The 14,214-nt window shown below is 41.1% G+C and overlaps 2 protein-coding genes across 4 annotated transcripts in view; one reads left to right on the top strand and one right to left on the bottom strand.

Annotated features, from left to right (window-relative positions):
• Positions 1-3,553, bottom strand: part of LOC102295442 (protein NLRC3) — a 115,600-nt gene extending 112,047 nt beyond the window's left edge. For 2 of the 3 annotated variants that reach the window (XM_042221150.1, XM_005923037.3), the window contains exons 1-2: positions 1,220-3,553; positions 94-322 (exon numbers count right to left, since the gene is read on the bottom strand). In XM_042221150.1, coding sequence (XP_042077084.1) covers positions 94-322; positions 1,220-1,222 — 232 coding nt within the window. In that variant the 5' untranslated portion in view covers positions 1,223-3,553. The remainder of the gene's footprint in view (positions 1-93; positions 323-1,219) is intronic. The other variant, XM_042221151.1, reaches the window with a different exon arrangement.
• Positions 3,554-11,705: 8,152 nt separating this feature from the next.
• Positions 11,706-13,521, top strand: LOC102289316 (serine/threonine-protein kinase Nek1). The gene is made up of 4 exons (XM_042221149.1): positions 11,706-11,878; positions 11,996-12,093; positions 12,197-12,280; positions 13,012-13,521. Exons 1-4 carry the CDS (start codon positions 11,836-11,838, stop codon positions 13,171-13,173), a joined length of 387 nt encoding a protein of 128 aa, XP_042077083.1. The 5' UTR covers positions 11,706-11,835; the 3' UTR covers positions 13,174-13,521.
• The last annotated feature ends 693 nt before the right edge of the window (positions 13,522-14,214 follow it).

Raw genomic sequence — 14,214 nt, 5'->3', positions numbered from 1 at the left:
TACCCCGAAAGGATAAATGAGTGAATAGATATTGGTCCATTTCTTGAGATATTAGGAAAGATCAATATGCAATCTTTAGAGAAATTCTCTTACTGCTCTGCAGATGGTCAGCCATCTCATGCTGCTTAAGTCTCCTCAAGAAGTGTAATGTGATCTTCAGAAATGCTTCTCTGCAGCTCTTTCTTTGATCTTCATCCTCACCTTCAAACATCTCCTTATCCTCCCTCTGGCTTTTTATGGTTTCTGGGTCATCTGGACTCAGAACCTTTTTGGTTTTCTTCAGCTCTTTCTTCACAAACATCATAATGTTGTCCTCCAGCCGCTGGAAAAGAAGACCATATGAGTTACCGAGCGGTCTTTCTATACAGGCACTATGGAGAACATCCTCACACAGAACATTGCATCCTGGTATGGGAACAGCTATGTTAAGGACCAAAAAGCTATTCAGAAAGTGATCCGTACAGCAGAACGCTGCTGCAGGGCTGGCCTCCCCTCCCTACAGAACATTTACACCAGGAGATGCTGGACTAGAGCAGCTCAGATACTGAAGGACCTGTCCCATCCCAGCAATACACTGTTCCAACTTCTGCAATCATCTGAGCCCTGAGTCTCAGGCCATCCCCCCCATTCACAACGACACAAGACACTTTAACACACCATTTAGAAAATGTACATTCTCAGATTTGAATGTAAATTTCCAGATTGTTTTATTTTATTTATATAATATATATATAACTCACTCACTTATTGCATATAATGTCATCTTTGTATATATTCACTCCCAGTATATAATGTTCTCTCTCTCTTGTTTTTTTGCACAGTCGAGCGTATCATGTTACATTTCACTGCGTGTTGTACTTCTATAACTATGCAGGTGACAAATAAACAATCTTGAAATGCACTGGTTCTTATACAGCTCTTCTACACTCTGTGCATTCAGAGCACTTTATACAACATGCCACAACTTTAACACTCTGATGGTTGCATCAGAGAGAACTTTGGGTTTAGTATCTTGTCCAGTACATTTACCAGCCAAGGTTTGATCCACCAACCTTCTGATTAGTAACTGACCTGCTCCCCTCCTGAGCTACAGGCACCCCCAAATGGACTGAAATCATGGAACCAAAAATCTGATTCATATTGGACACAATGACAATCCACTGGTCTACAAAGTGCAGGTGACCGAAAAAAAAACACATGTAAAAGTAGTAGTACATACCATAAACACAGAGTCCAGGTGTGTTTGACGCTGCTGTGCAGACTGACCAGTGGAAACCTCTGCTCTCTCCTGGTCCACTCTGTGGAGGAGTAGTGTATAATTAGGTCATGTTATGTCTGTCCACACACAGACGCAAGGTCCATGAAGTGATTTTTTGATGGGTTCAGTGAATACGATGACTCCCTGCAATGGTGAAGCTTTGCTAGTCCTGGTGATCTCACTGAAAATTAAAAACTCAGTTTTCAGATGTCTGTAGCTTTCCGCTCAGTTTTTTTTTAGTCCCAACAGCTCTTACCATCTCGTGCATTAAGCTTTCCCTCCATGCTGAGATGCCCTGGAGCAAGGTACTCTCTTTGCACCAGTGACTGGTTTGAAGAGACAACTTTCTGACTTTTTAGCCTCCAGGGGTCCAGAGTCGACTGCGGATTGAAACTCAGACTCTGGGGAGGCCCTGGAGAGAGTTACTGTCTCTAAACGGGCCAGCTTTTGAGGAACGATTACATTATTTATGGGTTTGTCTCTCTATTTACAATGGACGAATGAAAAACAATTCCCTTCGGATAGAATTGATTTAGCTTGTCGTACTGGAGGAGCAGGTGACACAGGTCACCGGGCTAGTGGCTGCTGAAATAGAGGCTGAACTAAGGGCAACTGAAGTAAAGGTTGAAATGACAACTGTGGTGGAGTTGGAGACTGAGCTTGAGGCCGGGCGGCTAACTGAGCTTGAGGCCGGGCGGCTAACTGAGCTTGAGGCCGGGCGGCTAACTGAGCTACAGGCTGCTGTGTAGGTGACACTGGAAACTGGGTTGAAGGTAGCTGAGCAGTAGACTGAACAGGCGATAAGCAGTCATTGTCCTTTGCCGTACAGAACATAACCCCTGAGTAAACAGTCCCACAGTTCAAACCAATACTATTGTCCTGTCCACTCACCACAGCCGGCCGCTCTGAAATCCCTAGGTCCGACTGTGGTGAGGAGCGTTGACGGCGTGAGCGCCGTTTCCCTTGTGAAGGCTGTGTTGACAGGCTGGGCAGAGCATCCTCCATCAGGACAGGCAGCGAAGCATGAGTTGCAGGGTGGGTGGTAGCAACCGGGGGGTGAAGACAAAGTTCGTTCAGAACAAAATTCTGTGCGAGCGGATGAAGTGAGCTGAGCAACCAGGGGAGACCAGAAACTAAGCGCTGCAGCCGATTAGCTATGGCCTGACGGAATTCTCTCCCCTCGTGCTCCAGCCATAAGTTGATTAATTTATCCACAGAGTTAATAATATCCCTCCTGAAGCTCCTCGGTTGGGTTGAATGCTGCTGGGTCCATTGTGGCCGGTTCGTACTGTCACGGCTGCCGAGGTGAGCCGTGTGATGTTGGAGGGAGAAAGGACCCAAAATGCAGGCAGTAGATGATAATGCTAGTGATGTTTATTTACAAAGTGGCGTAGTGGCAAAACAGGCAATGAGGGATGACAAAACTAAAGAAACCTAAACTGGGAAAACTAAACAACAAACCTTAAATGATACCAAACGGGGTGAGAGGCAGAGAGATGAGGAACAGGGCACCGTGGAACACAGACAAACCGGCAACAAGCAGGAGAACACACAGGGCTAAAATACACACAGCAGTAATCAGGGGATGAGAGACAGGAGGGCAACACACCTGGGAGAAATCAGAGCCGACGGGACAGGGGAAACGTAAACTGAACACACTCACATGAGACGGGGACCTTCAGAATAAAACAGGAAACTCAGACACAGAGAACCAGACAAGGCACTGAACTAAAAAGACAGGTTCACAAACAGACAGTGTGACACCATAGACAGGCAGAACACAGAAGTGGGATCAGGGCAGGCACAGAACAGAAACCTAACAAATGGCAAATCATAACAGAATACATACTCAGAATAAACAAACGCATAAAGAAACACAAAACCCTGAGTCAGCAGGCTCAGGACCATGACACTATGTATGTATGTGGTTTTATGTCACGACGGCCAATACAGGTTAAAGGACTCAGGTGCAGACACCACTCTGAAGCTCGGAGGATGAGCAAAAAGCAAGATTTTATTTCAGCAAGCGAAGGTGACACAAGGGAAAATAGTTAAAGGCAAAAACACTAAACAAGAACAAAAGGCGAGAGGAATAAATCTAACCTCAGGAGTTACTCAAACTAAAAACTAACGTGATGCTACAAACTCAGGGGACTAAGAAAGTGAGATTAAACACACTCTATGGCAGGTAAGAAACTCAGTCACTCTTGGTGGCGCTGTCACTTGGTGTTCGCTCTCTCTGCGGTAGAGTATCACTTCCAGTTCCTGCTCAAACACAGTGATGTTTTTGAGTAGCTTATCTGCTTAGCAATTTAATTAAAAACTTTAAATACATTCTTTTTCATAGTATAATCTTCATGTGTTTCATCCGAAGCACACTTTCTGTGTACTCACTACCTAATTTATAGCCAAAGTTTTCACTCACTGTGTCTGTACTGTTTTGCTAGCTTAGCTTGTAGCCGACTCGCTACCACCATGGCTACTTCACCTCTCCCTTCTGCACTTTCCTGCTTATTGTGTCAGATGTTTAGTTACTCCTTGGCCTCCTTTAGCAGTAATGATACTTGTAACAAATGTAGCATATTTAATAAAATAAAATAAAATAAAACAGAATTTTAAACTGAGATATGTATTTTTTGTTGCTTAATCGTTTGCGATATTACATTTTTTTGAAAGACGGAGACCTTTGGAATTGCAAGGGTGCTGAACAGTATGCCAGTATGCTATACCTATTTAAATATACAGTATACTTTATATATGACTTTCAGGTTTTTGTCAGGTTTTTATGTGGCAGAGCCCACATAAAGTACGGAAGACCTAAACCTAAAATAAGACTGAAATAAATTAATCACTAAATAAACAATGTTACTAAATGCTGTGAAAATAAGATTAAATTGGGGAAATTATTTCATTAAATGTCTGACCCACCATCCAAAGAGAACGACTACTGCAATTGCTGCAGGAGCACTAAACTAGTGTTTACCAAACAATTAAATTAAGTTCACACTGCAATAACTTATCCACCATGGTGGGTGTTTATGTTTTTCATTACCAAACTGTAATAATTGATTTAAGATATATTTGAAGTCAATAACAATGGAATCAATAAACCTTGAAGCCTATCCATAATGAACACTTTTAAAAGTAAATAAAAAAATGGAGAATTTTATTAATATTTTATAAATAAATAAGTAGACAATTAGATAATAAATACAGAAGCAGCTTTTATATAATTTATAATTTGAATCAATACTGTGGTCTTTCAGTTTGACAGTTACGGTATTCCATACATAAGATAAGATAAGATAAGATAACTCTTTATTGTCATTGCACAGTCATACATAGTACAGTAGTACAATGAAATTGGAAAACTGTCCTACGTCGGCACTACATATAACACAACACGACACGATATGACACATCACAACGCAACAAACAACACAACACAGTATATTAACTTAGTATAAAAAAGAAGAATAAGTGTATGTGTATTGCACACTGTTATTATTAGTGATAGGATTTCCGGCTCTTTTTAGAGATCCGGCTCTTTCGGTTCGGCTCACTAAAAAGAGCCGGCTCTTTCGGCTCCGAACCGGCTCTTCAGGTTGTTTTGTTGCTTTAATTAATTTATTATTAACAATTAGGGCTGCCACGATTAGTCGACTAGTCACGATTACGTCGACTATCAAAATCGTCGACGACTGATTTAATAGTCGACGCATCGTTTGAAGCTTTGTAAGATCACAAAAGACGCAGGAATAAGTAGTAGGATTTAAGAGTGTAATAACGGACTGAAACAGAAGATGGCAGCACTGCATGTACAAGGATGCCAGCTGCCGTTAAACCCCGAAGAAGAAGAAGAGCTGTGTCCCAGAATTCATAGCGCAGCCCAGCTCAGTTTCCAACAATGGCGGCAGCTAGTTAGTTTTAATATTACTCTTATTATTCTTTCTGGGTCACAAAATAAACGTTTAACATATTTTCAGGCGAGAATGTAGCTGTGTAAACCTCAAATATCTGCTCAGTTTATCAGGACACCACATATTTTCAAAAGCGCTCCGACGTTTTCGGAGACGTCTGTTACCCACTAGCTCGATAGCTAGCCGGGGGCTAGGTCACTAGCGCGGTGAGAACACCGGACTCCCGGCAAATCGTTTTCAAACCCACCGCCGTCTTTCGCTACTCAGGTTAAACATATGAGTCACTTAGATAACTTAAAAATGTTATTGTTTGGCTTTTTTCAGTATTTTATTTGTTCCTGAGTAAATCGGTTTGGCTGAGATTAAAGTTATAGTTTTTACACAGCTGAATAAACGTCAAGCAGACAGCTGATTATCAGAAGTGTGAGATGCTCGAGAATTTACTCCGGTGTCCTGTTATATTTTAGATAGCAAGGAGTTTATTAAACTTCATCTTGTCTTTATTTTTAGTTAGCACAGACCTGAAACACTTAAAGCTGTAAGCTAATGATAGTTATATAAGAGCAGATGCTGCTGGTGCAATAAGCTGTACGTTTTACGTCCAATGGATGATGATCTGATTAGTCGACTAATCGCAAAAATAATCGGTGACTAGTCGACTATCAAAATAATCGTTTGTGGCAGCCCTAGTAACAATAATATAAAATTATGCACAAAAGGAATTACTAACGTAAAAAAAAGTGGTTTTATTTATATATGTTTATATATAAATATATGCGGTGGCCCCTAGAGACAAAACACGTACAAACTCCAAAACACATTTCTAGCATGAACTGAACTTCCAAAGCAGAGCTACTAGATCACTTAAATTACACAATTGAAAGCATGTGTGTATTGTTTGTGTATTTATACACAGGCACTCATATATATTCAAATAATTTAAAAAAAGTTCATTTACCTGTTACTACCACACACCAAATCCGGTCGTTGGTACTTGCTGGCTTGTGTAGCCACAAGATAACAAAAGCTCAACACTGCACCTAGCATCCTGGAGCACTTCTGTTGTCTTTTGTACGTGTTTTGAGTTTTTATGTGCTTCTCATGTTTTTACGTGTTTTGGAGTTTGTACATGCTTCAGAGTTCGTACGTGATTTGAAGTTTGTATGTGCTTTGTCTCTAGGGGCCACCGTAAATATACTTTTATTTATTCACTCCACATAAAATGTAATAAATAAATCATATAATACAAAAATCAACTATTCACATTTCAACTTTTAACTATTTAAATTTTCAGCTTTTTCCTTTTACAAATTTAAAGTGAAACAACAAAACACTGCAAACCACTGTAACACTTCCAGCTCTTCAAAAATCACAGACGCTCAGAAAGATTGGCTTTTCACGATTTATTCCTGCAGAAGACATAAAACACACTCAACAGGTGTCTTCTGATGGTACAGCAATTGTAGCTCCCTCACAGTGCAAACGCGCGCTGTGTTAACAGACTTACAATTAACCTTTTAATAAAGAAAAGGTGGAAAATAATAATTTCTCTCATTTTACACTCTGTCATACTGAGCTTGTATACAAAAGAAATCTTATGACTAATAAAATACATTTCACAATCGTATAAAACAGAATAACAGGATAACATAAGTATCACCAACTAAACATTTCCCTCTAGTGGTCAAATTAACAATAGCGCATTACATCTTCACTTGCTTGTGCTTTACAGACAAAATGGCTGTTAACAAGCTCACGTACCTGCAGAAGACATAAAACACACTCAACAGGTGTCTTCTGATGGTACAGCAATTGTAGCTCCTACAATGTAAAACAACATCACAAAAAGCACAGAAAAACGGTACATCCAAACACATTTCCTGCTATGCGCAGCAACCACTAGGGGGCTGACAAAGACTAACTGCCAAAGAGCATAAATACGGCAGAAACACTATTTAACAGCAACCCGCCTTTGTTTCAGTTACACAGAAACTTTCTAACATCAATATGAACCTATATACATCGACATGTACAACTTATGTAACAACATTCACACCAGAAACCATAAAAATGCCAGAGCCTTTCATTACAGGACTTACCCTCACAGTGCAAACGCGCGCTGTGAGGAGCGGAAGCCTTAGCAGCTTCTAAACGTTAGAGTGAGATCCGGTTTCTGGGTTTTCAAAATAAAATACAATAAAAAAATGATAAAATTCACACTTAAAATGATAATTAAGAACAGGTAAGTGCATGTTTTTCATATGTATTTTTAACTCCGTTACACACAACACAATTAAATATAAATTATAATATGAAAACAAAAGATGCATATTCTCTGTCATATGGACCTGCATGAATAAACTTTCTCAATCCTTTATCATCTGCAACCGAAAATAGTTGTGGATGATTACTATACCTTTCTAATGTTGTTGTCCCTGCCTCTCTTTCTCTCTCTCTGGCTCTGTTCCTGTGCTACTGAGTGTAACTACCGCCCCTCCCCCCTCTGCCCAGCGTAAAGCACAAGGCTCGCGTGCAGAGTGAAGCGGAAAAAAAGTGCGAGAGAGAGGCTGAGAGAAAGAAAAAAAAAAAACCCACGTGACGGCTCGCGATAAGGAGTCGGCTCGCGTCGTTCACGTCAAAGTGCCGGCTCTAAGATCCATTTCGTTCGCGAACGACCCATCACTAGTTATTATTGAACATTAATTATTATTGCACCTTGTTATAAATATAAATATTATTGTTATCGTTTTAAACATTGTTACCTCCCCCTAAAAAGTCCAGGGAGGTATCCAGTCAGGTCAGCTATTTACATTGATCAGGGCTATTGCCCTGTTGTAAAAGCTGTCCTTGAGTCTATTTGTTCGGGACCTCAGCAGCCTGAACCTCCTGCCAGACGGCAGCAGCTTAAACACCCGGTGTCCTGGGTGTGTGCAGTCCCGTAGGATGCTGCGTGCCCTCTTGAGACAGCGAGTGCTGTACAGGTCCTTCAGGGAGGGAAGAGGATGTCCAATGATTTTTTGGGCCATGTTGATGACCCTCCGGAGTGCCTTTCTGTGTGCTGTGGTGCAGCTGTAGAACCACACACCGATGCAGTACGTCAGCACACTTTCAATGGAGCAGCGGTAGAAGACGGTCAGCAGCTCCTTCTTCAGGTCCATTTTTCTGAGGATTCTCAGAAAGTGGAGACGCTGTTGGGCCTTCTTTAAGACCACAGAGGTGTTAGAGCTCCATTGGAGGTCTGTGTCTATGTGCACACCCAGAAACTCCCCGTTGATGCTGACAGGCTGCAGCTCGGACTTCCTCCTTCTGAAGTCAACTACCAGTTCTTTTGTTTTGGTGGTATTGAGGTCCAGGTTGTTATCTGCACACCAATCTGACAGCCTCTGAACTTCAGCTCTGTATGCAGTCTCATCTCCCCCTGAGATGAGCCCCACCACGGTGGTATCATCTGCAAACTTGATGACTGTGTTGTCTGGGTGGGAACTAACACAGTCATGTGTGTACAGAGTGTACAGTAGGGGACTCAGTACACAGCCTTGTGGAGAGCCGGTGTTGAGGCTGAGGGCTGAGGAAAGATGAGGCCCCACTCTAACTCTCTGTACACGGTCTGAGAGGAAGTCTCTGATCCAGCGGCAGGTGGTGGAAGGAAGTCCAATTTCCAGCAGTTTATCTATTAGTCTGTCCGGGAGTATCGTATTGAAAGCAGAGCTAAAGTCAACAAAGAGCAGCCTGGCGTAACGGCCCTGCACTTCCAGGTGAGAGATGGTGGTGTGGAGCGTTGTAGCAATGGCATCTTCAGTTGATCTGTTAGCTCTGTATGTTGAAGATCTTAGTGAAGACCCCAGCCAGCTGGTCTGCACACTCTTTTAGGACCTTTGCGGTTACCCCATCTGGTCCGGTGGCCTTCCTGGGGTTCACTGCCCTCAGTGTGCGCCTCACCTCATATTCCTGCACTATGAGGCTTGGGCTGCTGCTGTCCGATGTTTTTGCTGCTGCTGCCTCTGGTCCCTTCACCTCAAAGCGTGCGAAGAAGTGGTTCAGCTCCTCTGCAAGCTCCGCGTTACCCTCAGTCAACGTGGTATTGCCAGGTTTGTAGTTGGTTAAGTGCTGAACTCCCTGCCATACCTGTCGTGAGTTGTTGGTGGTGAAGTGGTCTTCGATCCTTCTCTTGTACGCTGCCTTGGCCTCTCTGATGCCTCTTTTCAACTCAGATCTGGCTGCACTGTACTGCATACCATCACCGGATCTAAAAGCGGCGTCACGTTGCTTCAGCAGGACCTGGACCTCTTTAGTCATCCAGGGTTTCTGGTTGGAATACACCCGGAGACGTTTGTCCACAGTGACACTGTTGACACAGAAGTTAATATATGAGAGCACTGATGTTGTGTGCTCTTCAAGGTCCTGATGTTCGAACACGCTCCAGTCCGTGTTTTCAAAACAGTCCTGCAGCTGATGTGATGCACCTTCTGGCCAGGTTTTCACAGGGGCTCTTCTCCTAATGGGAGTGTATGCAGGGATCAACAGCATGGACATGTGGTCTGACAAACCTAGATGTGGTAGAGGGGTTGCTCTGTAGCCTTTTTGGATGTTGCTGTAGGCTTTATCCAATGTGTTTTTCCCCCTCGTTGCACATTTAATATGCTGTTCAAATCTGGGGAATACTGACCTTAAATCAGCATGGTTGAAGTCCCCAGCTATAATGTGCACTGCGTTTGGATGGGAGTTCTGCTGGTTGCTTATTGTCTTGCGCAGCTCCTCCATGGCAGAGTTAGGTATTAGGAGGATAGTGTGTTACTAAATTTAGCGAAGCTCTGTGGTTTAGATACATAATATGAAAATACTAGATGAAGTAACTAAAAAATAAATACATTTTAACTAAATTAATCGCCAAACGTTACACGTTCTCCATGCTTCTCAGTTGGTTTGCGGTTGCTATGGAAAATGTCCACAGCAACGGTGTCATTGGGGGCGGAGACTGGTAAGCGTCATCCACAATAAAAGATGATGGACAGTCGTGTCCACCAATTAATGTTCGGTCTTGGTACATCTGACCAATGAAAACGTACAAAAAATGTAGCCGTAGTTAGATAGAGAGTGCGAGGACAGTATCAAGTACCCAAACCTCTACGAGAAAGGCAGCGAGAAAAGACTAATGGTAAGGCACACAGAAACGTATACGGCTACACAGTGAGCCGGTGATATTATATCAGTTAGAGTTTTGTACATTCACAAGGTAAATATTTTATGAAGCTCCCATCTTCTTCTAGCTTCTAAGTAACGGGAACGCTAGCTGTTTTGCTACCAGCTGTGTTGTGTCTTGCATCTCAGCATCACAGTCCGTCTCTTTCTGTCTGACAGCGGTCCACAATGGAGCTAACATTACATTTCCAGGACGACGCACAATTACCAAATGTTTGCCTTTTATAAAGCTTCTGTCACAGAACCCTCGATTAAAGCCTAGTTACACCGAGCAATAGCATTAGCATGTTCTTGATGTCTTTGTAGATCCAGCGTGTGGAGCCAGTCATTCCAATAACATGGACAAGTACGAAAAGGTGAAGAAAATTGGGGAAGGTTCATTTGGAAAGGCTATCCTGGTCAAATCCAAAGATCATGGACACCAGTATGTCATCAAGGAGAATCTATGGGATCAAATTCTATGGGATCTTCAGAGAGGCGCACTCTCCCAGTTTGGGGGGACTGAGGCAGTGTTGGGAGAAGGATCTGGGTATCCAGATTTTAGAGGACAGTTGGAAGACGCTGGTTTCATCATGGTATGTTTGCTCACCTGAAACACAGTCTCAACTTATCCAGTACAAGTTGCTTCACAGAAATTACTGGACTCCCAGTAAATTAGTCAGGCTGAAGCTTGTGGATAATGACACCTGTTGGAAATGTCAGGAGGAAGCCGGGACTCTAGGTCATATGTTGTACACATGTCGGAAAAATGATTATTTGTGGGATGGGATCATTAACTTGGTGAATGATATTTTTAAACTCAATCTTTCTAAATCTCCAGCTGTATGTGTCCTGGGCCTGTTACCTGACAATAATATCCTTTCAAAAAAACAGAGATTGTGGATGCGTCTGGCTTTCATAACTGGATGCAGGATAAAGTCATCCAGCCCCTGTTCTCTCAGGGAATGGACTGAACAAATGTCTAAGATGGCATCATATGAACGGGTTATGTACAGAATTAAGGGGAGAGAAGATATTTTTGAGCAGGTCTGGGGTCCTTTTTTGTTGTACATCGACAATGTCTCCTAGATATTATGATAAATGTTCTTTTGGGGGGTTCATGTGTCATTGGTATCTTTGTTGTTGTCTTTTTTTTTTACTTTGAAAGTCAGTAGAGGGAAGAAATTGTCTTAATGTCATCAGTGGTCAAGGTTATGTTTTGTTTTTAGGCACCCGGGTGTTTTGCCCCCATTGCTTTTGTTTTTGCTGATGTTTCCCAGGAGGCGGTATATCATTTTGTTTCTCCTGGGCTTTTTTTTTGTTTGTTTGTTTGTTTGTTTGTTTGTCCTTATTTGTTGGTTGTTGTTAAGAAACGGACAGAGAACTGACAGTATGATTATTCCAGTTGTATATTTGTTAATGTTTCTGTCCATCCAAAATATGAATTAAAAAAAAAAGGAAGTTGCTGTTCTTGCTAACATGAGTCATCCAAACATCGTCCAGTATAAGGAATCTTTTGAAGGTATTAATGGCATTCAAATAGCTCATCTGTTTATGTGAAGAAACTATTATCAAATGTGCACTGTGTGATAACTACATACTATAAGTTTTTTTTATTTTATTTGTATTTTTCTCCCAGAGGGTGGCTGCCTGTATATTGTGATGGACTACTGCGAGGGTGGAGACCTATTCAAAAAGATCAACTCTCAGAAAGGGGTACTGTTCTCAGAAGCGCAAGTAAGCCAGCAACTACTCAAGGCAGTCACTGTGCAAACAGTATACAGATATTTGGTCAAACTGATCACAATACATATGGTTTACTGTAGTCTCCTTTTTTGAGATCCTAGATTGGTTTGTGCAGATCTGCCTAGCGCTCAAGCATGTACACGATCGAAAAATTCTCCACAGAGACATAAAATCACAGGTATTGTTTCATAAATCACAAGATTCTGTTAGGATGCCTGGGTCGTTGACCCAGGGTTTTTGAGTTTATTATATTATTTATACTTTCTAGTCTTTGGTTTCTTTGAGTTCTGTCTTATGGTTTATGTCTCTGTCTTCTCTAGTTGCTCTGTCTCCCCTGTCAGCTGTATCCCCTTGTCTAGTTCGCGTCTCTGTGTATCCTTAGTTGCTATATCCCCGTGTCCAGTCAGTGTCTGTGTCTGCCCTGGTCCCACGTCTCTGTTCCCTCTGTTGCAGTGCATGTGAGTCTGTGTCTTTTGTTCAGTCTGTGTTATGTGTTTCCTGTTTTACTTTGAAGGTCTCTGTCTTATCTCAGTGTGTTCAGTTTACGCTTCTTGTCTCGTCAGTTCTGATTTGCCCCAGCTGTGTTTCCCTCCTGTTACCCATTCCCTGATTGCTCCCTCTGTGTATTTAAGCCCTGTGTTTCTCTGTGTCCGTGTCGCGATCTACTGTTTTCCTAGCTGTGTGTTCTGTCATTCCTCCAGTTTAAGTTTGTTTTGAGTTTTTTCAGTTATGTTATATTTTGAGTACCAAATTAAAGCCTTTTTGAGTTCACGACTGTCTCCGGAGTCTGCACCTTGGGTCCTATTCCTGTCTGCACACAGCCTCACCCTAACAGATTCCCTTTAAGTGATAAGTTGTTTGTTTGCATGTATTGGATTATTTACATGTGTTCTCATAATGCTTGTGTAGAACATCTTTTTGACAAAAGATGGAACAGTTCAGCTTGGAGACTTTGGAATTGCAAGGGTGCTGAACAGTATGCCAGTATGCTATACCTATTTAAATATACAGTATACTTTATATATGACTTTCAGGTTTTTGTCAGGTTTTTATGTGGCAGAGCCCACATAAAGTACGGAAGACCTAAACCTAAAATAAGACTGAAATAAATTAATCACTAAATAAACAATGTTACTAAATGCTGTGAAAATAAGATTAAATTGGGGAAATTATTTCATTAAATGTCTGACCCACCATCCAAAGAGAACGACTACTGCAATTGCTGCAGGAGCACTAAACTAGTGTTTACCAAACAATTAAATTAAGTTCACACTGCAATAACTTATCCACCATGGTGGGTGTTTATGTTTTTCATTACCAAACTGTAATAATTGATTTAAGATATATTTGAAGTCAATAACAATGGAATCAATAAACCTTGAAGCCTATCCATAATGAACACTTTTAAAAGTAAATAAAAAAATGGAGAATTTTATTAATATTTTATAAATAAATAAGTAGACAATTAGATAATAAATACAGAAGCAGCTTTTATATAATTTATAATTTGAATCAATACTGTGGTCTTTCAGTTTGACAGTTACGGTATTCCATACAGGTAAGATAAGATAAGATAACTCTTTATTGTCATTGCACAGTCATACATAGTACAGTAGTACAATGAAATTGGAAAAACTGTCCTACGTCGGCACTACATATAACACAACACGACACGATATGACACATCACAACGTAACAAACAACACAACACAGTATATTAACTTAGTATAAAAAAGAAGAATAAGTGTATGTGTATTGCACACTGTTATTATTAGTGATGGGATTTCCGGCTCTTTTTAGAGATCCGGCTCTTTTGGCTCCGAACCGGCTCTTCAGGTTGTTTTGTTGCTTTAATTAATTTATTATTAACAATAATATAAAATTATGCACAAAAGGAATTACTAATGTAAAAAAAGTGGTTTTATTTATATATGTTTATATATAAATATATGCGGTGGCCCCTAGAGACAAAACACGTACAAACTCCAAAACACATTTCTAGCATGAACTGAACTTCCAAAACAGAGCTACCTAGATCACTTAAATTACACAATTGAAAGCATATGTGTATTGTTTGTGTATTTATACACAAGCACTCATATATATTCAAAT

Source organism: Haplochromis burtoni, unplaced genomic scaffold, assembly GCF_018398535.1.
Source record: "Haplochromis burtoni strain Fernald_Lab_line unplaced genomic scaffold, NCSU_Asbu1 Contig_61, whole genome shotgun sequence".
Taxonomy (NCBI): Eukaryota; Metazoa; Chordata; class Actinopteri; order Cichliformes; family Cichlidae; genus Haplochromis; species Haplochromis burtoni.
Note: the sequence above shows the minus strand (reverse complement) of the source record. Positions and strands in the feature narration are given on the sequence as shown.